The following is a 27,867-nucleotide window of genomic DNA, read 5'->3' as shown; positions in this document are numbered from 1 at the left end:
AATAAAGATCCACTGAGAATGTTTTTACGAGTCCACTTTATTTTCTTTTCCAACATCTCAGCCACATCTCACTCTTCGTTCAACAAAGTGCATTGATTAGACAGCATTTCTGGCAGAAGTAGCTGTGGCGGTGGTGGAGGGGTTTGCAGTCTTGCAGCATGTGTCTATTTCCTTTCTCGCTGCCATTAGAAGTCGCAGTTTGAATTTACACACTTGCCGTTAGATAAGGCATGAAGTTAGGAGCACAAGAACAGAACTGTTATGAAAGAGAGTGACTTATGACACTTTGAATCTACAAGCCAGGAGTCACAAGCTAGGATATGCCAGGATTTCCTTCTTCTTCTTCTTTTTTTTTTCCTTCATAGGTCGTCGGCCTTTTGTGTTAGAAAACTAGAACTTCTACAAGTACAACATGGGAAAAGGGTCTGAGTTTAACAAAACCACTGTGCATTTTACAAAAAGCTGCTCATGGCAAACAACCAAACCAACACCGCTAGGCTACTCTGCTCGTTTTTCATTACAGTATGTCTGTACACGCAAAATATAAAAATTAAGTCAACATTGCAGTCAACAGGGAAGGGTGTAAGGCAAATGTGGGTTAGACGTTTTCAGCTGGGATGGAGCCTTCAAGCACATGACCAGTGGTTTCCAGTAGGGTCATGTGCTGCTTTGCGGAGACGTAGAGGGGCTTTCTGATGGGGCTGAGGGGGGCGGGCCAAGTGTCAAGGGTCAGGAAGAGATGGAACGGGAGGCTCCTTCGGGCTGCGACACAAGAAAAACAGATGACTAGAAATAGGTCACACATTACTGAGTTGTCCGTGGTGGCTGAGGAAGACACCACCATCGCCGCGCCTGTGCCACCCAGCGTGCCGGCACCTCCTGAGGCACTTCTGAAGCTCACTTAACAGCTTTCACAAACGAGGCGTGACAGGGGCTCGCAGGGGCTGGTGCACAGCTTAGAGAGGAGGGAGGGGAGGAAGGAGAGTGGGCACTGCCACTCTTTCAGGGCCAGCTCTAAAGCTATTCCTTCAGTGGGACATAGAGGCCTTAAACACACAAAAGAGCTAAAAGAAGATTAGAATTTTTAATCACCACAAATATCTTCATTAGTCCCACTGACTCCGAGGGAAAAACAGGGGATAGTGAGATGCTTTGGTGGTGGATCTAGGTGATCCCCAGGCATGCTGTGTACCCACTGAAGCTGTTTGCAGATGAGTCAACAGTGGCAGTCCTCTGCAAACACGCTGCAGCAAGTGCAGGTTAAAAAGATAACTCCTTCCAAACACCAAGGTAAAGTAAGCAGGATCTTAGCGCTTTAATGAAAAACTTGCCTGTTTTAGATATTAATGCATGCCACTGCATCATGCATACAATACAGGTTGCGTAATTGTATTTTGCACAGAGCTTTGTTAACAGGGTCAAAGAAGCACAAAAAAAGAAGGAAAAAAAATCTGTACTGAATGCAAGTTTATCTTTTTAATTAATCTGGTTACATAAATGCCAAAGAGAAAAGCAACACACAGAAGTTTCTAGCCATTCTTCTACCGAGCCACATAACATCGCACTGCCCTCCAGTGGTAAAGCAGAAAAAAGCAGAGGGTTTTACCTGGGGAGCAGTAAATCGACATCATCAGCATCGCTTAGCTTCAACTACTCCGCCTCTTCCTCCTGTTAGAAGACAAAATCATGTATTGATAACCAACACACACACACACAGAAAGCAGAGACACGTGGCAGTGGTAGAAGGTCGGATTAAAATCTGTTTAAAGTGCCTTTGTGTATTCTATTCTAATGTTTCTAACGGTGCAAGCTTTAATTTGTGGGGAGAAAAAAAAAAAAAAAAAAAGCGATCCCAATGATAGCTGAGACTCTCTCGTTGTTAAACCTTTTACCTGGATGCGTCTCATCAACCGGAGAAGGATTTGTGGGATTCAAAGTGGAAAGACTGCAGTTGTTTCTTAGTTTGTTGCATAAATAAAACAAAACTATTTGAATTGCAATTTAAAAAACAAAAAAAACAAACAAACCCACAGTCTTTACTATGAGTGAGCTACCAAGATGTGTGATGTGTGTTTGTGTCGCACACAAAGATCTTCCCTCTTTACAACACTGGACCAGGCATGGCAAGCACAGGCAGAAGACCACATGTGACAAACTGCTGTAATACTACCTGTGTTTCTTCCAACTCTTCTTCTTCTTCCTCTTCCTCCTCCTTTGAAAAAAATTAAAAAATAAAAAAAGAAGAGGGAGGGGCTATGTGAAGTCATGGCTTAAATAGGGAGAAGGTGAGACGACTTCCCATGTTAGTGGCTGTGTTAAGGATGGGTTAAAAATGGAGAAGATGTGAAGCGTGGGCAGTGGTGATGACAGCAGGGTCGGAAAAAAAACTGAGGAAACTAGTTATGGAGTTCTGTTTTTAATGAGATGACCTAAGTGAGACAAGAGTGGTGCTTAAGCAGGCGCACCGTGTAACATGAGGTTAAACTGCGTGTCACGTGTTTTAAGTGTTACCACTCAAGCCGCGAATGCTGTTCCTGGTTAGTCTTGAAGTAAACAACACGCTCACTGAGGTTATCTATTATTCGATCCTACAACCACTTTATTCCAACAGGTGACCCAAACTAAGAGAGCAGTAAGCCTGGAAACAACGCAGTGTGTCGTCTAACGTGAAATGTTTTTTCTTTTTCTGAGTATTGCATGAGAACAAGATGTGCTCCGTCTCCTCCATCTTCTTTGAAACTTGTCACATCCACTTCACGTCCACTTTCTTCAGATTGCTCTTGGCAAAAAAGGAACAAAAGCCATGGCTTCTTTAAAAAGAAAAAAAAATGTCATCCTGTCAAGTCAGTGCGCCCCATCTCCCAGTACAACAAAACCAAACATGTCCAAGTTATCCTCACGTGCGTGCAGGCCAAGTTTTAAAAGAAGACAACGGAACGTTCAAGCGGTTTTTTTTAGGTATCAAAACTAAAAAAGGGAAAACGTCTTGGCAGACTTGCAGAATGTTTCTCTGTGAAAGTTTCATAAAAGTTTGCTCCAACTCTGAACAACCTCATCTTTGTCCTGGCTTGTTTGAGGCCATATGAGTTATACTGCACACAATATTCACTGAACCAATGACAAGTACGATCTTGAGGAGAGAGAGTTCGCCTGAACATGTGCACACAGTCTTTCTCTGCAATCGGATCATGCATGAAAAGAAAAATCCCAGTCTCTGTGTGATTCACACCGTGCAAAACTTATACAAAGATTCTATAATCCAGATATACCTCTTGCACTTCAGCCTCTTCTTCCTCCTGTGGAACACGAAATCAGGCAGTTTTGAAAAAGAAACCAACATTATGGTCCATATGTGACTCGCATATCTGTTACTACATGAAATCCACCTTTAAGGTTTAGGTCAAATATGATCAGGTTTATCATGCTGCAAACCAGCAGGCATGTCCATGGAAAGTGGACCTAAAAGTCCATGCAGAACACCAAAAGAAAGAAGGAGAAAGGGAGAGAAGGGCAAGTCTGTCAAGCTTTAAAAAAATTAATTAATTAATTAAAAAAAAAAAAAAAAAAAAAAAAGTAGAACCACCAGAAACTACAGCACTGCCTTGTTCGTCTTGCTCCTGCAAGAGAGGTTGGACAAGGACAAAACAGATGGGAAGGAAGAGCGGAAAAACGGCAGGGCGAAGCACTGAAGCATAAGCAGCGTAAACTCAAGCAGAGGCTGGAATGTCTCTGAGAAGCAGAGCCCTTTTCACACAGCACTTAGAACCAGACTTTTTTTAAAAACAACTTTTTGAACCAACTGATTATTCATTGTGTTGGTGTGTTGCAGGGGGCAGAGTCTGATTTAGGGAATGGTTAAAGTGTGGACTCTTTAGAGGAGCTACCCTTGAGATGAGCAACGCTGGGTGAAAAACCGGCTGGGCTGACTCACCAGACTTCAAACCCTGTCCACAGGGTGCAGACTGAAAAACAGTGCAAGAGCAAGTGTGTGAGTTTGCTTTTTGAAAGTTGGGTCACATGAAGTTGAAAAGTTTTGGGGATGTGTCCTGACAGGCAAAATCCAGGGCAAAAAAAGGCCCACAAAACACTCTTTCAACATAATGACATAACTGAGGAAAATGGATTATTACATTGTTACCATGATTGTCTTTTTTAATGAGCCCTATATTGGTCATTTCTTTATGAGAATTACTTGAGGTGCTGTATTAATCATCACTCTGGATGATACATCTTTGACTTTGACTTGTGTTGTTTTGTTGGTCTTTTAGCATTTTACTCTGACCCTTTGTTATCACAGACACGAGGCGACCAATTCATTGTTTCTGGCAAAAGACAAAATATGCTAACAAATAGTGAAATACTAATCATTGAAGGAATGCTTGAGGTGTGAAAGAGATTAATAATCTGACAAAGTAATGAGTCACTAAACAAAAACAACAAAAAGAAAAAAAACAAGACAAACTCAGGAAGGCTAGAAGCAGTTTAAAATAAAACATGAATCTACCTCAAGCTGTCGTAGCTCTTCTTCCTCCTAAAAAAAAAAAAAGAAAAAGTAACAGGCAGCAGGTCAGCCGGCTGTGTGGGGAGCAAAAGAGCACAACAGGCATGTGGTATGGAAATGTCTTATGATTTCAAATGAAACTATGGGAACAGTCGAAGTTGTCAGGAAGCAGCTAGAAAACTGGGAAGAAATGAGGAACGGGATGTTAGCAGAAAGACAGGAAAGGTCAAAAAAAAAAAAAAAAAAAACTTGAGGAGATCGTAATAAAGAGAGAGTAGAGAGAGGGGTAGACAGGTGAAGTTTTCAAAGTTGGCAATTTAAAAGGCAGACCAAGACCCTCCCAAACCCATCTGGACGACCTTCCCTGATATCTGCACCATCAAACCCACACTGCTGATGACTGTATGGAGGAACCGCACAGAAAGAGACGAACAGAGAAGCACAGTTACCTCTGACTGCAAATCCTCTTCCTCCTGGAGGGAGCAAACCAAGAGGGCAAAGGAGTCAAATGTCATACAGCGTGTGTGTGTTTGTGTACACGAGGAACCAGCAGACACAGCTCTGATATTGATGCATCTAGACCAGGGGTGTCAAACACAAGGCCCGGGGACCAGAATCAGCCCCGCAAAGACCTCAATCAAGCTCATTGGGGGAAATGTGAATTAAGGCATAAATATTGGATTTTAAACTGTATTTTACTAAGTTTTGCTGCTTTTCCTACAGATAAAGACCGTTTAGCATTCTTGCATTTACTACAGCAGCATTTCTTTATTGTGCATAAAAACTGAGAAATACTGAAATTAATTTATATTAAAGGGGATTAAATGCGTCGTTAAACTGTATGTGGGCTGTATGTTGGCCACAATGTAAATTGAGTTTGACCCCCCTGACCTAGCCTGTGTGAAATGAGTCAGGTGAGGGATGGGCTGGAACATGAACTCAAAAAAAACAAAAAAAAAAACAACAACATATCAACTCTGAAATGCTAAATGAGATCAGTCATTTGGTGTTTAACGCGTGAGTCAATTAGGCAGCTTTTTTTAATGTGTATGTGTTAGTCCCCATAGGGAAATAGTTCCTCTGCATTTAACCCATTCACCCAGTGAAGCAGTGGGCAGCCACCAATGCAGCGCCCGGGGAGCAGTGTGAAGGGACGGTACCTTGCTCAGGGGTAGGGATGGGTATCGTTTAGGTTTTATCCGATACCAGTACCAAACCGGTACTTTTGAAACTGTGCCAGTGCTTAAACCGGTGCTTAAAGAATAGAGAACACATAATTGGTCCAAAACACTCATGTTCAGCTGTTTTTTTTTTGTAAAAAGATAACAATGTGTGCCTTTTCTGCAGCTATAGGGGATTTATGGCATCACTCTTGGCTGGAAGCAGTGCTTAAACAATGGAAAAAATACAAACTTTGTCCAAAAACCTCTCATGTTTGGCTGTTTTCCACTTTTTCTTTTAGCCTCATTTTAGCCTTTTTGGCCAGGGTGAAGGGAGTATCAGCCATTAAACAAGAAGACAGCCTCATGTAACTACGACGGTGTTTGCTAGTTCACCTTACATGCCTTCATGTAATAATGTGGTTAGCCTACTCAACGTAAATTACACACGAACAACATTAAGCTACTCACACAGAGAAGAACGGCTGCTGCTGCCATCATCATCATCCGTCATCATTTCTGCTACACTGGCAGGGCTAGGGGCCAGGACTCTACTCTTCGGGTTTTTTGCAGATGTTGCTAACTCCGGGTCCGATAACAGGCATCACACCCGCAGTAGATGTGCTCAATGTGAGGTCACACAGCAAGCTATCAAATACGGCGCATTTCTCGGCTTTTAAAAAACCCTATACGTCGCCAGGTGTTTCATCAGTTTTGAGATGTTACCTCCTTTGACAGTATCACAGTATCACCTTAAAGCACTTGTTGCAGGCTGCTGAGTTTGCATATTTTGCTGTGAAGTACAGCCAGACTTTGACCGCTTCGCTTTGGGCATTTTTAATCTGTAGCTCTGCTCTAAAAAAAACGTACGTACCTGGGCCCGCCTACTACGCTCACAAAGGTAAAATGATTGGCTGGAATCCAAAGTGTATGACATCTCAGGAAAAAAAGCACCGAAATAAAGCACCGAAATGTGCGCTTCCTTTCGGTCTGGTTACTACCGTTTATGTCAGAACCGGTGCCGTAATGGCACCAGATACCGGTACCCATCCCTACTCAGGGGTACCTCAGGGTAGCCGTTCAGTGGAGTCGAACCCCCGACCTTCCGATCATGGGGCCACCACTCTACCTACTGAGCTATACCTGCATTCAGCCTATCTCAGTTAGAACTGCTTTAAAACCCCGTATTATAAGTGTTTACACTGCACAAGATTAAAAGACATATTTTAAATAGCAGAGGTTTCTTAAGCACTCAGATTTTTGTAAACAGTGAAAGTGATGGGAGACAAAGAGAGAGAAAAATTCTCACTGGCCTTGACAAGCACAGAGTGAGGGAGGTGGTACAGCATGTTTTCACTGCTATTCAAAAGTGTGGGGTCACACAGAAAAATTCACATTTTTCAAAGACTCGCCTTAAACTTTAAATGAATAGAAAATACAGTGAAGAAATCAAGGTTAGCCACAATGAGAAGTTCATCCTTCCAACTCTGGTGTCATTAAACACACCTTTGCAGAGCAGTTTGTTAAAGTAATATGGAAACCTTCCCCCCACGCTTCCTACAGTAAACTAAGTCACTTCCCACAGCAACTCAGGGACTGGTCACTCTGTTATCACAGAATAGCAGCTTACTGCATCTTCTCCAAAGAGATATACCGAAATCTTCCCAGAACAGAGTAAACTCTCTGCTATGAAGTCTTAAGGATCTTAAATTTGGGGGGGGGGGTCCATTTCCTTGGATGGAATAGTCCTGGTTTTTTAGAACAAGAAGACTTAAGTTTTAGAAAAGGGCTCTTTTGGGGCCGTTATGAGACTGCAACTGACTCACGCAGACTAATGCTTCACACACTCGACTAGCCAAATTTAAATTGTTCCTTTGGAGGTATAATAATTCATTTTTGGAAGTTATTTGATGCTCAAAAAACCTAGAATGTTGTAACTATGCATTAATAAGTGTGTAATTCAATTTTCCAACAATTTTATGTATTCTCATAAACTTAGTGTCCAAGCCCAATAATGTTAGGTCAATTTCAAAGAAAGTTTCACTAACACTGGCTAACAGGGGCTAACAGCAGCTAACAGTAGCAGAAACAGCAGTGCTTACCGATAGAAAAGTTCAATCTATCCTCAACAGCTCACCTGGCTATGGCTGCCATTGGACAGAAGTGAGATTCACTGCCTTCTAGCAGACTCCTTTCACAAAATTTTACATCCAAAATAATGTAAAAAAAAAAAAAAAAAAAAAAAAAAAAAATTTAAAAAATTAAAAAAAATTTAAGTGACCCAAAACTTTTTAGAAATCTTTTATAAGTTTAGCTCATGTCAGTGTCCGAAAGTCTGAATGACTGGCAAGTACACGTGTTTGGGTAAAGGTGAAGACTGGTCTAAACCAGCAATGACTGCTAAGAAAAGAAAGAATTAATAAGCACCCGCTTAAATTATTCTGCATGCGTTGCACAGTATGTTAATAAATTATTTTCCCTCTCAAATAAAAAAGATGAAGAACACATGTCATTTATTGAATGCACATAGTTATTAAAAATGCTGGGATAGTAACTGCTGCTGTTTCTGTGTATTGTGTCTATAAAACATCAATAAAGCACTGTTCCCTATTAAATAGTGAAATAAGTGTTACGTGAATTTTTTTAGATAATCTCACCTGCTCTTCTTCCTCTTCTGCTTGGCCCTCCTGACAGTGGAGATAAGATAGCATTAGAGACATCAGAGACCACACACACACACACACACACACACACACACACACGACAGAGTGAGGAGTTTCTGGGGACCCTATACTAACACACCTTGACCAGGATAGTTAACAGTAAGTGAATTGTGTCATCAACTCAAAAACCAAACATAAGACACCTAATGGAATTGACAGAAAGGCAATAATAAATAAATTAAACATCCACTGGCAATGATGAGACGTGTAAGAATGATGATTAGGGATCTCGGCGAGGTGAATTAGTAAATTACTGAGTCCAGGGAAGGAGACTTGAGGAGAAGATGCAGATACAAGGTTGACAGGAACTTGAAAATGAGGGAAACCTTAAATGTGGAGTAAAGGAGGAGATTAAAGGGAAAACAAGGATTCTGAGTGGAAGAAATTGGCATTCCAAGGATGGAGGCAGAGGAAAAACGAAGGGAGATTAGGGTCTAGTTAAGGCGCAATTACAGTGTCTTCTGTGACCTCGTCTGTTTCTTCCACTGCTGCTTCCTCCTCCTCCTTCACTGTGGGGGCTTCGTCTCCTACCGATTCTGCAGTCTCTTCCTTTGCTGCCCCCTCCTGTTCCTCCTCATCACCCTCACCTTCTTCATTCTCATCAGTGGCCTGCTTCACCTCTTTATTTGAATCCCCATTACGATCCTCCACTGGAACCTTGTTATTGTAAGGTGTAAACAATAGTGTGTGAAAGAAGAAATACACAAAGAAATAAAAAAAAATCTGATATACTACTTCAGGCACTGCTTTAGCAGCATTACGATGGTTGGCTCATCAGATGGAAAGGTTTATGAACTCAAAACAATGATGTTATCCTGGTAGGTTGTCATCCAGTTAAAAATAAATAAATAAATAAATAAAAATAGGAAGGGAAAGCTAAAAAGTCAAGGTGTAGGTTGTTAGAAAACAAATCCAAAGTTGGATATGCTAAAAATTAATACTGACATTTTAAAATGAGAATATAGATATTTTTCTCTTTTCTGTAAAAAAAATATTAAGTTACAGCTAACGGCAAATTAGCTTAACTTAGCCTAACACGAAACCTGCAAAAGGAAGAAACAAACAAAGAAAAACAGGTAACAGTATTTGTCCAACATTCATTAGTTTAAAAAGTTTACTGCGCCAGATTAAACACACCAAATGTAACGTGTTAATTGTGAAGCACTCATTTGCTAGATTACCTGTTTTTACCATGTCTGCTAAGCTAATACTAGCATAATTTCACATTAAATTTTCAGTTATAAGAGAGGTACAATATGGGTTTTTTTTTTTTTAACATATTGTGTTATATCTCTTTCAAATAGCCAATAAGTATCTTTATCCAAATGTCAAACTATTCTTCTACAAGGCTAAATCTAAAAAAATCTTATTCACATTGTTAGTTCAATTAACCAGAAATACAGGTTTGGTCTAAAGTAGTTTGGCGCTGTCTTTCTGAAGCAGGCCGATGTGAAAAGTGTTCCTGGACTGTCACAGTTAAACGCAGTCATCATTTACAATACAGGTTTTTGGCTTTGTCTCTTATGTGAAGAGACTGATGAAAATTTATTGATCTCATATTGAGAATATATACTGTAACTGGAAATCCTAAATATATTATTAGCAAATTGTTGACTACTAAGTCACGTTTTCTCTGCCATATGACTCTTCTGAAGCATTGCCTACTTCAGAGACTAAAATTATAAAATTGTGATAAAAATGATAAAGAACATGAAATGTAACAGTAAAATGCAATATTGTTGCAAATAGGACAAGAGATCAGTGCTGCAGAAAATCGTTACTCTTGGGGCTAAAATTTGGGAAATTAGAAAGGGAAATCTGGGCTACGGTAGGTAAGCTCTAGTGAACTGAGAACTAGCAGGAATTTTCTCGTGGTAATAATCTTGTCAGAAATAAATATGTTATTAAATATATCTATTAGAAAAAAATGCTTTTGATAAAAATAAAACATCAAATTTTACGATTTACACACAATAATACCACAGTTTGGTTGCTTCACAGCCCTTTGGCAGTCTGAACACAGCAATGCAGTGTCACAGTGTTATGATGACAAATCAGAATAGTGTGTTATTATGAGCTCACATTTCTCACTCATGCAACACCAGAATAAGTCGATGTGGTAGATGAGACGGGGCAGCCATGAAGAAATTAGGAATCTCTTTAAGTCACCAGTTATGGACAGAAGGAAAGTTGTTAAGTGACGCTGAAAATTTAAGATGAGACACGGAGAAAAGAAACTAAACACAGACTAAATGAAGGCATTACTATTGTGTCGTCAAGGTTTTCCTCAGCATGGGTGCCATTCTCCACAATGTTATCCTTGTCAGCTTGCTCTGCTTCCTGTACCAAGGAAATTACCAGGTTTAACACAATCGCGTTGACATTTAGTGTCCGGATAACTTGCCAAAATGTCCACGGCATGTTTTTGTTTCTTTTAGTCACTCAGATCTGGTTACCTACAAAACAAGTTCCACTGCATCTAATTTCAACACATTTAATTGTTAAAGAAAAAACAAATTTCAGTTTTAAATTTTAAATTAATTGAATTTTGAAAAATGTGTTCGAATCTCACATCAGTCAAAAGCAGATATATGAAGACTGGAACTTTGGATAAATACAGTTAGGGCCATAATTACCTCCACAGCGGATTTTAAACCAAACAATTAAGATAGGATTGAAGTGCTAAACTTCCGGTTCAGTGGTTTAACTAAAGCAATTTAGCAATTACAGCCATTTTTATACACACTTCCCCATTTTCAGAGTCTCAAAGGTAACTAGAAAAATTTGCATTTCCTGCGAAAATGCAGTGTGGATGCTTAAAGCTGAAGCTGTATGCAAAAACTAGCTGAAAAAGCTGAAAAGTTGCAGAAATTGTAAAAACTTTGCAGAAGCAAAAGAAGTTTGCTAAAATGGAATAACTTAGCAGAACTGCAATATCTTAGAGGAAACATAATACTTGGCAGAAATACAATAGCATAGCAGAATTTAGCAGAAATATTGTAACTTACCAGAAACATGATAACTTCTCAAAAATACAAGAATTTAGGAGAAATAGTATAAGATAACAGAAAGAATATTTTTAGCCAAAAATACTTAAACATTACAGAAACACTATGATTTAGAAAAATAGTACAACAGAGCAGAAATATTGTGATTTACCAGAGACACTGTGATGAACTATGAATATTGTAATTTTAAATTGAGACTATGTTTTAGCACAAATATTATAATTTGGCAGAAATACTATAATTTAGCAGAAATACTATATTAAGCAGAAATACTATAATTTAGCAGAAATACTTTATTAAGCACAAACCCTATAAAAAGCAGAAATACTGTACTATGATTTGGTAGAAAAAACTATAATTAATCAGAAATACTATATTTGGCAGAAATACGGTATTTGGCACAAATCTTATAAAATAGCAGAAATAGTATGATTTAGCACAATAGTAATAACTTAAACAGAAAAATTGGAAAAGCAAAAATGGACAGCTGAAAAAATGATGAACATGCTGAACGTCCCTCAACTATACTTGTTAAATGAAAAAAATCAGCAAAAAAATCTATAACAGCCACACAATCACAAATATGTACACATAAGAAAACACACATGCACAGAGAGACACACACACAAGATCCAATTCAGTCAACAAGTCTAAATATATTGAATTTGAATCTTAGAATGAGATCATCCCATTAAAAGCCTTTCTCTCTCTCTCTTTCTCTCTCTCTCTCTCTCTCTCTGTCACACACACACACACACACACACACACACACACACACACACACACACACACACACACACACACACACACACACACACACAGGGAGAGAGAAGTAAGTTTCTAGGTCATCCTGGGAGCTGGTGAATTTGAATCCACCAATCAGAGAGGCTGTGCACTTTTCCCCACCAAAACAGGTGCATCTGTTTACACACACAGCAGCACAGAGAGGCACAGGATTTTTGCAGTCTATTTCTCATAGTGACGACTCCCCTCAAACAAATGACCGTAATTTCCTAACCGTAGGGGCTAGAACGGTCATTCTTACACCGTTTTGTTCAGAAGAGATGGGGGAATCTTCAAGTGTTGACAATTTAATATTAAAATATGAATTTTTAGAGATATATGACATGGATGACTTGTTGACTTAGAAGCCACGAATTCCCCAATATGCAAATTTGAATGCCTGAGACCACATATGTGATTGGCTGGCTGGGAAGCCGTGCAGGCCCTGATTTGTGGATTTGAATTCCTCAGCCCTCAGATATGATTAGCTGGCTTAGAAGCCACGAAGGCCCCAATATGCAAATTTGAATGCCTCAGGACACTTATTTGATTGGCTGGGAAACTGTGCAGGCCCTGATTTGAAAATTTGAATGTCTCAGTCCTCACAGAGGATTGGCTGCCTGGGGACCTGGCAGAAATATATAGAAATACTATTATTAAGCATAAATACTACATTTAGTAGAAATACTATGTTTTAGCACAAATATTATAAAAAGAAGAAAAACTATAATTTAGCAGAAATACTATATTAAGCACAAATCCTATAAAAAGCAGAAATACTATAATTTAGAACAAATCCTATAAAAAGCAGAAATACTATAATTTAGCAGAAATACTATGTTAAGCACAAATCCTATAAAAAGCAGAAATACTATAATTTAGCAGAAATACTATGTTAGGCACAAATCCTATAAAAAGCAGAAATACTATAATTTAGCAGAAATACTATATTAGGCATAAATCCTATGAAAAGCAGAAATAGTATGATTTAGCAGAAATACTGTATTTAGCACAAGTACCGAAAAGTACCAGAAATACTATGATTTAGCAGAATAGTAATAACTTATTGAAACACAAATGCACAGAGGGACACACAAACACAGGCTCTAATCCAGTCAACCAGTCTAACTATGTTCAATTTAAATCCTACAATGACATGCTGTCAAATAAGGGCAGGGTCCTCTCTCTCCCACTAAACACACACACACACACACACACACACACACAGGGAGAGAGGACTAAGTTTCTAGGTCAGCCTGGGAGCTGCTGAATTTGAATCCACCAATCAGAGAGGCTGTTTACGTTTTCCCGCCAAAACAGGTGCATCTTTTTACACACGCAGCACAGAGACATAGACCTGCTTCTTTCAGTTTATTTCACATAGTGAGGATTCCCCTCAAACAAATGACCATAATTTCCTAACCATAGGGGCTAGAGCGGTTATTCTTACACCGTTTTGTTCAGAAGAGATGGGGGAATCTTCAAGTGTTGACAATTTATCATTAAAATATGAATTTTTAGAGATATATGACATGGATGACTTGTTAACTTAGAAGCCACGAATTCCCCAATATGCAAATTTGAATACCTGGAGCCCACATACATGATTGGCTGGCTGGGAAGCTGTGCAGGCCCTGATTTGTGGATTTGAATTCCTCAGCCCTCAGATATGATTGGCTGGCTTAGAAGCCATGAAGGCCCCAATATGCAAATTTGAATGCCTCAGGACACATATATGATTGGCTGGGAAGCCGTGCAGGCCCTGATTTGAAAATTTGAATTTCTCAGTCCTCACAGAGGATTGGCTGCCTGGGGACCTGGCAGAAATATATAGAAATACTATGATTAAGCATAAATACTACATTTAGTAGAAATACTATGTTTTAGCACAAATACTATAAAAAGCAGAAATACTATAATTTAGCAGAAATACTATATTAAGCACAAATCCTATAAAAAGCAGAAATAGGATGATTAAGCATAAACACTACATTTAGTAGAAATACTATGTTTGAGCAAAAATCCTATAAAAAGCAGAAATACTATATTAGGCACAAATCCCATAAAAAGCAGAAATAGTATGATTAAGCATAAATACTACATTTAGTAGAAATACTATGTTTTAGCACAAATAGTATAAAAAGCAGAAATATTGTAATGTAGCAGAAATACTATATTAGGCACAAATCTTATAAAATAGCAGAAATAGTATTATTTAGCACAATAGTAATAAGTTAAACAGAAAAATTGGAAAAGCAAAATGGACAGCTGAAAAAATGCTGAACATGCTGAGGGTCCCTCAAATATACTTGTTAAATGAAAAAAATCAGCAAAAAAATGCACAGGGAGAGAGAAGTAAGTTTCTAGGTCAGCCTGGGAGCTGCTGAATTTGAATCCACCAATCAGAGAGCCTGTGTACTTTTTCCCGCCAAAACATGTGCCTCTTTTTACACACGCAGCACAGAGAGGCACAGGATTATTGCAGCCTATTTCTCATAGTGAGGACTCCCCTCAAACAAATGAAAATAATTTCCTAACCGTAGGGGCTAGAGCGGTCATTCTTACACCGTTTTGTTCAGAAGAGATGGGGGAATCTTCCAGTGTTTACAATTTATCATTAAAATATGAATTATTAAAGATATTTGACTTCTAATGCACCATAACTGAGTAGAGCGAAGCAAAAACTGCCTTGACTTGCCCTCAAACAACGCTTTCTAACTCTAAATCTATTTGGAGTATCGATATCATTCTTTCACCGTAAGAGACAGCAGGCTTTGGTGAACAATCATGGAAATTTCAGGTCTCTGTGGAAATCCAACAAAAAGTTATGACGAGAGAAAAAAGTGGTTCATTTCCACAGTTTGAAATCTGAAGAAATCTGAGCGAAGGACAAATTTCCTACCCTCAAACAAGTCCAACTCATTTCAGAACGGTAATAGGTGAGAAAATAATTCTTGAATTGTGAGCGTCACGAGTGTCTGAAGATATACCGGGACAAGCCTCATGTCTTAACTTTGCTTCGTTAAGGAGATATGACGATTCGAATATGCCTCTCATTACAGAAATGCAGCGGTGATTTTGAACAAACTCTCCATTGACTTTATATGGAGAGTTTTCTGACCTTGTGTTAGTCTGAGGAGATTTGCCAAAATTATATAAATCCCACAACAATGATGGTGACATTTTCTGAAAGCCAGCAAAAATACCTACGTTTTGATGTATAATTTGTGGAAGTTGAGTGAAAATTGAGCAAGTAGCAGGAAGTTGTTCGGACATGAAGTGAAAATTGCAAAACCTTCAGTGGCACACTGGAAGCCAAGAGCATAGCAACCATAACAACACATGTATTTTGTGAAAAATCACAATTTTGCAACTCAAAACTTTAAGAGGCATAAAAGTAAAACAGTAAAAGATTTGAAAAAGCTGAATCATACCTGAATAGCCCAATAATTTGTGAACATTTTAAAATTTGAATGGTTGTTCTAGGTGAAAGTATGAGGAAGTAGTTAAGTTTCAAAAACAAGCAAATTTTAGCAGAATTGCTGAAGTTTCCCATTCATTTCAATGGGACAAATTAAAGGAAAAAAGCTTAATATTTTAAAAAGTATAATAGCAAAAATAGCAAAAGTCATAGCCGGAAAGAGCAAAAATAGCAGAATAGTTTAAAATTTGAACGGTGAAAATCGGCTGAAAATTGTGGAAGTAGTTTAACGGCGAAAAGTGTACGGAAGCAACTTGAAGAATAATAATAATAACTAGAAAAATTTGCATTTCCTGCGAAAATGCAGTGTGGATGCTTAAAGCTGAAGCTGTATGCAAAAAGTAGCTGAAAAAGCTGAAAAGTTGCAGAAATTGTAAAAACTTTGCAGAAGCAAAAGAAGTTTGCTAAAATGGAATAACTTAGCAGAACTGCAATATCTTAGAGGAAACATAATACTTGGCAGAAATACAATAGCATAGCAGAATTTAGCAGAAATATTGTAACTTACCAGAAACATGATAACTTCTCAAAAATACAAGAATTTAGGAGAAATAGTATAAGATAACAGAAAGAATATATTTAGCCAAAAATACTTAAACATTACAGAAACACTATGATTTAGAAAAATAGTACAACAGAGCAGAAATATTGTGATTTACCAGAGACACTGTGATGAACTATGAATATTGTAATTTTAAATTGAGACTATGTTTTAGCACAAATATTATAATTTGGCAGAAATACTATAATTTAGCAGAAATACTATATTAAGCACAAATCCTATAAAAAGCAGAAATGGTATGATTTAGCAGAAATACTGTATTTAGCACAAGTACCGAAAAGTACCAGAAATACTATGATTTAGCAGAATAGTAATAACTTATTGAAACACAAATGCACAGAGGGACACACAAACACAGGCTCTAATCCAGTCAACCAGTTTAACTATGTTCAATTTAAATCCTACAATGACATGCTGTCAAATAAGGGCAGGTCCTCTCTCTCCCACTAAACACACCACACACACACACACACACACACACACACACACACACTTGAGGCATTAAATTTGGCATATTGGGGACTTCAGGCTTCAAGCCAGCCAATTCATATCTGAGGCTGAAGGGAATCAAAGCCACAAATCAGGGCCTGCACAGCTTCCCAGCCAGGCCATTCATGTATGTGGGCTCCAGGTATATCAAATTTGCATTATTGGGGAATTCGTGGCTTTAAGTCAACAAGACATCCATGTCATATATCTCTAAAAATCATATTTAATGATAAATTGTCAAACTTTGAAGATTTCCCCATCTCTTCTGGGAAACAAAACGGTTTAAGAATTGACCGCTCTAGCCCCTGATGTTAGGAATTATGGTTCATTTGTTGAGGGGAACCCACTATGTGAAATTAAAACTGAAGGAAGCAGGTCTGGTCTCTGTTGCTGCGTGTTGTAAAAAATGCACCTGTTTTAGGCGGAAAACGTAAACAGCCTCTCTGATTGGTGGATTCAAATCAGCAGCTCCCAGCTGACCTAGAAACTTAGTCTCTTCACTGTGGTTGTGTGTGTGTGTGTGTGTGTTTAATGGGAGAGAGAGGACCCTGCCCTTATTTGACAGCATGTCATTGTAGGATTTAATTGAACAAGTTAGACTGGTGACGGATTAGAGCCTGTTTTGTGTGTCCTCTGTGCATTTGGTGTTTCAATAAGGTTATTTACTATTCTGCTAAAATATAGTATTTCTGGTACTTTTCAGAGGTACTTGTCTAAATACGTATTTCGCTAAATCAATACTATTTCTGCTTTTTCATAGGATTTGTGTTAATATAGTAATTGTCTGCTAATTATAGTTTTTCTTCTTTTTATAATATTTGTGCTTAAAACAGTATTTCTACTAAATGTGATTATGCTAATAATAGTATTTCTATATTATTTCTGCCAGGTCCCCAGGCAGCCAATCCTTGTGAGGACTGAGACATTTCAATTTTCAAATCAGGGGGCTGCCACAGTTTCCCAGCCAATCAATAAGTGTTCCTGAGGCATTCAAATTTGCATATTGGGCCTCGTGGCTTCTAAGCCAGCCAATCATATCTTGAGGCTGGGAATTCAAATCCACAAATCAGGGCCTGCACGGCTGCCCCAGCCAGCCAATCACATATGTGGTCTCAGGCATTCAATTGCATATGGGGAATTCGGGCTTCTAAGGCAACAAGTCATCCATGTTCTAGATCTCTTTTAAATCATATTTAATATTAAATTGTCAACACTTGAAGATTCCCCCCATCTCTTCTGAACAAAACGGTTTTATGTAGGAAGACGTCTGCCCCTACGGTTAGGAATTACGTCTTTGTTTGAGGGGAGTCGTCACTAGGGAGAATAGACTGCAAAAATCCTGTTGTCTCTCTGTGACTGCTGCAGTGTGTAAAACAGATGCCACTTGTTGTTGGTTGGGGAAAGTGCACAGCCTCTCTGATTGGTGGATTCAAATCACAGCTCCCCAGGGCTGACCTTGAAACTTACTTCCTCTCCCTGTGTGTGTGTGTGTGTGTTGTGTGTGTGGCGGTGGTGTGTGGTGGTTGTGTGTGTGTTGTGTGTGGTGTGGACAGGAGAGAGAGAGAGAGAGAGAGAAAGGCTTTTAATGGGATGATCTCATTCTAAGATTAAATTCAATATATTTATTAGACTGGTTGACTGAATTGGATCTTGTGGTGTGGTCTCTCTGTGCACATGTGTGTTTTCCTTCATGTTACATATTTTGATTGTGGGCTGTAAATAAATTTTTTGCGATTTTTGTTCATTTAACAAGTATATTTGAGGGACCTCAGCATGTTCAGCATTTTTTCAGCTGTCCATTTTGCTTTTCCAATTTTCCGTTTTAACTATACTATTGTGCTAAATCATTTACTGTTTCTGCTATTTTTAAAATTTGTGCTTAATTATTACTATTTTCTGCTTTTATAGGATTTGCTTGCTTTAAATAGTATTTCTCTAATGTGATTTATGCTTACATACTATTTCTGCTTTTATAGTATTGCTGGCTTATATAGTATTTCTGCTAAATTTAGTATTCTGATTATATTATAAGTTTTTCTACTAAATCATAGTACAGTATTCTGCTTTTATAGGATTTGTGCTAAAACAAAGTATTTCTACCTAAATTGTAGTATTTTATGCTTAATCATACCATTTCTGCTTTTTTATAGGATTTGTGCCTTAATATAGTATTTCTGCTAAATTATAGTATTTCTGCCAAATTATAATATGTGCTAAAACATAGTCTTAATTTAAAATTACAATATTCATAGTTTCATCACAGTGTCTCTGGTAAATCACAATATTTCTGCTCTGTTGTACTATTTTTCTAAATCATAGTGTTTCTGTAATGTTTAAGTATTTTTGGCTAAATATATTCTTTCTGTTATCTTTATACTATTTCTCCTAAATTCTTGTATTTTTGAGAAGTTATCATGTTCTGGTAAGTTACAATATTTCTGCTAAATTCTGCTATGCTATTGTATTTCTGCCAAGTATTATGTTTCCTCTAAGATATTGCAGTTCTGCTAAGTTATTCCATTTTAGCAAACTTCTTTTGCTTCTGCAAAGTTTTTACAATTTCTGCAACTTTTCAGCTTTTTCAGCTACTTTTTGCATACAGCTTCAGCTTAAGCATCCACACTGCATTTTCGCAGGAAATGCAAATTTTTCTAGTTTTATTATTTTTTCAGTTTGCTTCCGCTACACTTTTCGCCGTTAACTACTTCCACAATTTTTCAGCCGATTTTCACCGTTCAAATTTTAAACTATTCTGCTATTTTTGCTCTTTCCTTGCTTATGATTTTGCTATTTTTAACTATTATACTTTTAAAATATTAAGCTTTTTTCTTTAATTTGTCCCATTGAAATGAATGGGAAACTTCTGCAATTCTGCTAAATTTGCTTGTTTTTGAAACTTAACTACTTCCTCATATTTCACCTAGAACAACCATTCAAATTTTAAAATGTTTCACAAATTATTGGGCTATTCAGGTATGATTCAGCTTTTTCAAATCTTATACCGTTTTACTTTTATGCCTCTTAAAGTTTGAGTTGCAAAATTGTGATTTTTCACAAAATACATGGTGTTGTTATGGTTGCTATGCTCTTGGCTTCCAGTGTGCCACTGAAGGTTTTGCAATTTTCACTTCATGTCCGAACAACTTCCTGCTACTTGCTCCAATTTCACTCAACTTCCACAAATTATACATCAAAACGTAGGTATTTTTGCTGGCTTTCAGAAAATGTCCACCATCATTGTTGTGGGATTTATAGAATTTTTGGCAAATCTCCTCAGACTAACACAAGGTCAGAAAACTCTCCATATAAAGTGAATGGAGAGCTTGTTCAAAATCACCGCTGGATTTCTGTAATGAGAGGCATATTCGAATCGTCATATCTCCTTAACGAAGCAAAGTTAAGACATGAGGCTTGTCCCCGAATATCTTCAGACACTCCTGACGCTCACAATTCAAGAATTTCTTTCTCACCTATTACCGTTCTGAAATGAGTTGGACTTGTTTGAGGGTAGGAAATTTGTCCTTCGCTCAGATTTCTTCAAGATTTCAAACTGTGGAAATGAACCACTTTTTTCTCTCGTTCATAACTTTTGTTGGATTTCCACAGAGACCTGAAAATTTCCATGATTGTTCACCAAAGCCTGGCTGTCTCTTACGGTGAAAGAATGATATCGATACTCCAAATAGATTTCGAGTTAGAAAGCGTTGTTTGAGGGCAAGTCAAGGCAGTTTTTGCTTCGCTCTACTCAGTTATGGTGCATTAGAAGTCAATATCTTTAATAATTCATATTTTAATGATAAATTGTAACACTGGAAGATTCCCCCATCTCTTCTGAACAAAACGGTGTAAGAATGACCGCTCTAGCCCCTACGGTTAGGAAATTATGGTCATTTGTTTGAGGGGAGTCCTCACTATGAGAAATAGGCTGCAATAATCCTGTGCCTCGTCTGTGCTGCGTGTGTAAAAAGAGGCACATGTTTTTGGCGGGAAAAAGTACACAGGCTCTCTGATTGGTGGATTCAAATTCAGCAGCTCCCAGGCTGACCTAGAAAACTTACTCTCTCTCCCTGTGCATTTTTTTGCTGATTTTTTCATTTAACAAGTATATTTGAGGGACCCTCAGCATGTTCAGCATTTTTTCAGCTGTCCATTTTGCTTTTCCAATTTTTCTGTTTAACTTATTACTATTGTGCTAAATAATACTATTTCTGCTATTTATAAGATTTGTGCCTAATATAGTATTTCTGCTACATTACAATATTTCTGCTTTTTATACTATTTGTTGCTAAAACATAGTATTTCTACTAAATGTAGTATTTATGCTTAATCATACTATTCTGCTTTTTATGGATTTGTGCCTAATATAGTATTTCTGCTTTTTATAGTACTTTGCTCAAACATAGTATTTCTACTAAATGTAGTGTTTATGCTTAATCATCCTATTTCTGCTTTTTATAGGATTTGTGCTTAATATAGTATTTCTGCTAAATTATAGTATTTCTGCTTTTTATAGTATTTGTGCTAAAACATAGTATTTCTACTAAATGTAGTATTTATGCTTAATCATAGTATTTCTATATATTTCTGCCAGGTCCCCAGGCAGCCAATCCTCTGTGAGGACTGAAATTCAAATTTTCAAATCAGGGCCTGCACGGCTTCCCAGCCAATCATATATGTGTCCTGAGGCATTCAAATTTGCATATTGGGCCTTCATGGCTTCTAAGCCAGCCAATCATATCTGAGGGCTGAGGAATTCAAATCCACAAATCAGGGCCTGCACAGCTTCCCAGCCAGCCAATCATGTATGTGGGTCCAGGTATTCAAATTTGCATATTGGGGAATTCGTGGCTTCTAAGTAACAAGTCATCCATGTCATATATCTCTAAAATTCATATTTTAATGATAAATTGTCAACACTTGAAGATTCCCCATCTCTTCTGAACAAAACGTGTAAGAATACCGCTCTAGCCCCTATGGTTAGGAAATTATGGTCATTTGTTTGAGGGGAATCCTCACTATGTGAAATAAACTGAAAGAAAGCAGGTCTATGTCTCTGTGCTGCGTGTGTAAAAAGATGCACCTGTTTTGGCGGGAAAACGTAAACAGCCTCTCTGATTGGTGGATTCAAATTCAGCAGCTCCCAGGCTGACTAGAAACTTAGTCCTCTCTCCCGTGTTGGTTGGTGTTGGGTTGTGTTGTGTGTCTGTGTCTGTGTCTCTGTGTGTGTGTGTGTGTTTAGTGGGAGAGAGAGGACCCTGCCCTTATTGACAGCATGTCATTGTAGGATTTAAATTGAACATAGTTAGACTGGTTGACTGGATTAGAGCCTGTGTTGTGTTGTCCCTCTGTGCATTTGTGTTTCAATAAGTTATTACTATTCTGCTAAATCATAGTATTTCTTGGTACTTTTCGGTTACTTGTGCTAAATACAGTATTTCTGCTAAATCATACTATTTCTGCTTTTATAGGATTGTGCTTAATATTAGTATTTCTGCTATAATTATAGTTTTTCTTCTTTTTATAATATTTGTGCTAAAACATAGTATTTCTACTAAATGTAGTATTTTATGCTTTTAATAATAGTATTTCTATATATTTCTGCCAGGTCCCCAGGCAGCCAATCCTCTGTGAGGACTGAGACATTCAAATTTTCAAATCAGGGCCTGCACAGTTTCCCAGCCAATCAAATAAGTGTCCTGAGGCATTCAAATTTGCATATTGGGGCCTTCGTGGCTTCTAAGCCAGCCAATCATATCTGAGGGCTGAGGAATTCAAATCCACAAATCAGGGCCTGCACGGCTTCCCAGCCAGCCAATCACATATGTGGTCTCAGGCATTCAAATTTGCATATTGGGGAATTCGTGGCTTCTAAGTCAACAAGTCATCCATGTCATATATCTCTAAAAATTCATATTTTAATATTAAATTGTCAACACTTGGAAGATTCCCATCTCTTCTGACAAAACAGTGTAAGAATGACCGTCTAGCCCCTACGGTTAGGAAATTTGGTCATTTGTTTGAGGGGAGTCGTCACTATGAGAAAAGGCTGCAAAAATCCTGTGCCTCTCTGTGCTGCTGCGTGTGTAAACAGATGCACCTGTTTTGGGGGAAAAGTCACAGCCTCTCTGATTGGTGGGATTCAAATTCACAGCTCCCAGGCTGACCTAGGAAACTTACTTGCTCTCCCTGTGGTGAGCATCCACACAAAAATAAAGAATAAAGAGAAACAGGAACTCAATAGTGTGGATGCTTAAAGCATCCACACAATTAACTGATTCATTTTCACAAATCACCTGCTTGCTTAACACCAAAATGCCAGGGACATCACAGACAGTTAAAATGGATGAATACAACTTTACAACATCGAGAACACTCGTCACAAGGTAGGCATCTCATTGTCAAGACCTACAGTCAAGACCCTTATTAAATGTAAATACAGAAAGTTTACAACAAGTTGCAAACCTCCGGTTACACTCAAGAGCAAGAAAGTCAGGTTAGAGACAGAAAACATCTAAAGGAGCCTGAACAGCTCTGAAAAAATTCTTTGGACAGAAACAGAAACTAAGATGCAAAAGAATAATTGGAAGAAAAAAGTAAGTAGAAGGAGAGAAATACTGTAGATGTTATAACATGGGCATGTATGGCTGCCAGTACATCTGGGTCACTAGTGTTTATGATTATGTGACTGACAAAAGCAGCAGGATGAACTGTGAAGTGTACAGATCTGCACCCTCTGCTCAGATTTAGCCAAATGCTGCAAAACTGATCAAACAGCTTCACAATGCAAATGTATATCAACCCAAAGCGTGCTGCAAAAGAAACCCATGAGTTCCTCAAGGCAAAGAAACATGATACTCACAATGGCCAAGTCAGGCATCTGAGCTCAACCCAACAGAGCAGCTTCGTAGTTATTAAATACAAAATCAAATGCAGAAGAAGCAACAAGTGAAGGTGGCTGCAGTAAAAAGCTGGCAGAGCATCTTAAACAAGGAAACACCACATTTGGTGATAACCATAGGTTCTACACTTCAGGAGGTCATTAAAAAAAACAAAAAAAAAAAACAATAAACAATCCTTATATTTAAAACTATACTAGTTGTCCGATTACTTTTGAAGATCAGAAAAGTGATTACTTTGTACAAAAAGGGCTGTTTTTCATAAACAGTTAACACTTAACTGATGTTAAACTTCCTGAATTAAAGCCAATAGTCTGCACTTCAATCACATTTTGGCTGATCTAAATCCCACTGCATTGGTGCAAAGAGTTAAAACTACAAAACGTGTAATAGTTCAAATACTTATGGACTAAAGTGCAGCCTAAACTAGGTACACACAACCTAAGTTCTGAAAGAATTTTCCTGTGATGAGCATAAACGTGGTCTAAATTATTTAATATATGAATAAAGGAAGAGAGACTATTTGTTGCATCTTTGTTTTTACTTGTACGTTATGACAGCACAGATGTTCTTATTTAATTGGGAATTTTGTTGTACACATGAAGTTTTGAAAATTCATCATGGTATTTTCAGACTTTTTATTGTTTTATGAGCCATAAATGATAGGAACCCCCTCATTATAAGAAGGGAGTTAAACCTGTTTGTGTCCAAAATGATAGCTGGATACATTGATTTCATCTGATTACAAACCTTTCAATAACAATAAAGAAGAGCATTTATTCTTCTGACATTCTTTTGATTCAAATTAATCACCTTAAACTCTCAAGTCTTACCTGGAAAACTAAAACATAATGTATCATAATGTTGCAATTCATATACAATCGATAAAAGAATATTGTGTATTGAAGAAAGTCAAAGCAGAATTAGTCCAAGCTGAATTGTTGGACTAACTCTGTTGTATCAGTACTGAAGTAAAAGATTAGAGATATTAGAGAAGAAATGTGGCTTTTGCATACGTTTTCCACAACATACAGTAGAAAATAATACTGACCTTTGACCCAGGAGGAGGGGGCAACCCCAGGAAGGTGTACACTAAATTGTCCTCTTTGGCATCAAAGAATGTGTCGTAGTCCTGCACAAGATTTAGAGATCTAAATCAATACAATAATTTACTTTCCCTCCAATTTTAACTTTGTTGCTACAGTTGTTCCATTACAGACATTAAAGTGCATTTCCTATGCGTTTCTCTCAATATTCTGAAGGTAGACACAAGTTAAAAACATTGGCGTATCTGAATGCGATGTATACTCACCCCACAATAACTCTCTTCGTTGAAGATTTGTGGGGGGAGGGGGATGCCGTTGGCTGGCTTCTTGTCCTCAGGGACGTTCTGCCTCATCCACATGCGGTTGTCCTCATTGCACGCGATGTCCAGTGGAGTGTAGTCAACTTTAAGAGCCTCCAAGAAGCCAACCACATCTTGCTGCTTCTTCTTGATCTGCGAGGCAGAGAAATCCTCCCTGATTGCACTGTATATGAGGAGAAGCCTGGAATATTTAACCTCAGGATGGCAGCTGCAGCATTCTGGGGTTTGGAATATCAACTAACATTATTTAAATGACAGCATGGATTCACATCTGATGCTCTACATAGTGCTCCCTTCCCATCCTCTCCTACTAAGTAAACACAGAAACCATTGACAACAATTTAAAAGAAGTACGAGTTTTACTTTATTTTTTTACCGTACTTGGTTTATTATTATTGTCTATGTAACAGGTGTCCTATCTTCTGTGTATTTTTTACTTATCTTGTTTTCATTTTGTATTTTTTTTATTAATATTTATTGAGCTTTTCTACTTCATCTATCATAGTATATAAGTTGTTACAGGTTGTGTTTTACGCTGTGGCTTAATTTCATTTCCCACGCAACTATCTCAGGCTTTGCAGTCAATGGTCTCAAAATGAGAAAGCAGGTGAGCAGCAGTTGTCTGGGCAGAAATCCATCGTTGATACCAGAGGTCTACCAGAGGCTTCAAGCTGATAGCAAGGCAATGCTAACTAAAAGAAAAAAGAAAAAAAAAAACTCTTGTATGCAGAAGAGCATCTTTGAATGCACAGTACATCAAACCTTGAAGCAAATGGACTACAGCAGCAGAAGACCACACCAGGTGCCACTCCTGTCATTTAAGGACAAGAAATTGAGACTACGATTCACACAGGCTCATCAACTGGACAACAGAAGACTAAAAACATCGCCTCGTCCTGTGAGTCTTGAGTTTTTCTGCAATGTTCGAATAGGGTCAGAATTTAGTGTACACAAAATGCTTCCATCCTGCCTTTTATCAACAGTTCAGGTTGCTGGTGGTTGTGTAACGGATGTGGATCTCAGTACAATTAGCCCCCTTAGTACCAACTGAGCACCATTTAAACACCACAGCCTACTGGAGTATTGATTGCTGCTGACCCTGTCCATCCCTTTATGACCTAACAAGGTGTGCCTCATAAAGCGACTCTTGAGTGTATATTATCTGATCTTATTTTATTTTAAGCCCTTAAATAAGCAGAAACACAACATGATTGCTTTTTCCAGCTTCTCAGATGCCAACATATGCTATTATCCTTGTGTTATATGGTGTTGAATGACTAATAGTTTTCTGTTTTGGTCTGTTAATAATCCATAATCCATGTTTCTGGGCTCTGGTGAAGGTTGAATGTCTTCATGTTTGATATTTTTACTTGTATCTACATCTGCTGACAGATCATATTTAAACTGATAAAAAAAAAACTGATTAAAAAGTGTAAAAATGAAAAAAAAAAACAATAAAAAAAATACAAACAGCAGGGTCGAAAAAGGGACAAATAAGAGGATAAACAACGATGCATTTTCTAAGAGTTAATGAGGACTGTTGTGGTCAGTCATTGAGTGTCATCTGCTAATACGGGTAGATGACCATACCCGCATGAAACAAGTCCACTCAAAGGATAAACCCCAAGTAGTGTGTGTTGTGATACAACACTGCTAAGTGGGCCCCAACCACTTTAGCATGGCCAAAAGTGGATGTAAGAAATAAATTCACCCTCCCCTCTGCTGTTATCATCCCACCTAACATATACACCGTTACCTCAATGCGAGTCTGACTTAAAGTTTCATGTTAAATCTCTTTTTGGGGAAGACACCGACGTCAAGCGTCTGCATGTGGAGGTCCTTAACATGCAAAAAAAAACAAAAAAAAAAAAAACTTTGGGAGCCCCTGTTCTAGAAAGCTCTGCATATAAATCACATCGACCTGCGAGACAATTAAACAAAGAACCAGAGCCTCTCAGGCGTAAACTCAGGCACAAATCAAACCGTGCACTTGCCTGCAGTGTTTAGATATGCCTAATAAAAGTCAAGTCACATTCATTTCGAGGTTTAACGCTCTCGTGTCACTGTATGAGTGACAGTCCTGGCCGGTTACAACCACAAAAGTTCACTTTAAGAGAAATAAATCCTTTGGAGTAAAAAGCTTACCGCTGTGGATCCCGACGAAGACGCGAGGAAAACTTTAATGACCATTTTGCTACAATTTATTTTGTCGACTATGCAACAAGCGGTCTCTTAAAGGAGCAGGCAGCCTTCTCTATTATTAGAGCACACCCTGGACGGAGACATAGCACAGCGATCACTCACTCACTCACACACACACACACACGGTTATTTTTGTCTCCAGGCTCCATTAGTGAGGGTCGGCCCGTAGGGGCGCAGCACTACTCACAAACACTGATTGGCAACTTCAGCTGTCTGTCGGTGAGGGAGGGGGCGCAGTGGAGCTGGTTCCCAGCGTCCTGCTGAGTGCATATATGGACAGAAATAGCACTGACCAGCACTATAGGCTGACAGGTTTTCAAACCCGGTGTTGTGCCAAAAAGTGATCGGCTGCCAAAAACTGTATTCCGATGTTTCTGTATGTTTTCTTTGCGTGACACCTTTGCTTATATTGGTAAAGATATTGTGGTGAAAAGGTTTTTACAAAGGGATCATACATAAAATAAAGAAATTGTGTTTTTGCAACTAATCTTTATGACTCTGTGTTACTTTACCTACATGTTAATCCTAAAAATTATTAAAATATCTTATTGGAGCTGTGATGTTATATCTGTTGCGATTTTTGCTTCCCTCTATCAGATCTCTCTTGACAAAGACATTTTTAATGTCAGTGAGAATTTTGCCTGCATTAAAGGCTATATAACCAATATAACCAAAAACTGATTCGTAAGAGATGTT

The 27,867-nt window shown here is 38.1% G+C and overlaps 1 protein-coding gene across 10 annotated transcripts; it reads right to left on the bottom strand.

Annotated features, from left to right (window-relative positions):
* Positions 1 to 17: 17 nt before the first annotated feature.
* sh3bgr (SH3 domain binding glutamate-rich protein) lies at positions 18 to 27,349 on the bottom strand. 10 transcript variants are annotated; one of them, XM_026193266.1, is made up of 10 exons: positions 27,115 to 27,344; positions 24,916 to 25,101; positions 24,655 to 24,735; positions 10,650 to 10,724; positions 8,838 to 9,041; positions 8,319 to 8,348; positions 4,505 to 4,531; positions 3,270 to 3,296; positions 1,607 to 1,668; positions 18 to 762 (listed from the first exon to the last, which is right to left on the bottom strand). In XM_026193266.1, the coding sequence occupies exons 1-9, from the start codon at positions 27,157 to 27,159 to the stop codon at positions 1,651 to 1,653; spliced, it is 693 nt and encodes a 230-aa protein (XP_026049051.1). In that variant the 5' UTR covers positions 27,160 to 27,344; the 3' UTR covers positions 18 to 762; positions 1,607 to 1,650. The 10 variants fall into 10 exon arrangements, with proteins under 10 accessions (XP_026049051.1, XP_026049052.1, XP_026049053.1 ...); XM_026193267.1 differs by lacking the exon at positions 3,270 to 3,296 and having other exon boundaries at positions 27,115 to 27,342; XM_026193268.1 differs by lacking the exons at positions 3,270 to 3,296; positions 4,505 to 4,531 and having other exon boundaries at positions 27,115 to 27,342.
* Between the last annotated feature and the right edge of the window lie 518 nt (positions 27,350 to 27,867).

Source organism: Astatotilapia calliptera, chromosome 14, assembly GCF_900246225.1.
Source record: "Astatotilapia calliptera chromosome 14, fAstCal1.2, whole genome shotgun sequence".
NCBI lineage: Eukaryota > Metazoa > Chordata > Actinopteri > Cichliformes > Cichlidae > Astatotilapia > Astatotilapia calliptera.
The sequence above is the reverse complement of the archived record's forward strand: the minus strand, read 5'-3'. Positions and strand labels throughout refer to the sequence as shown.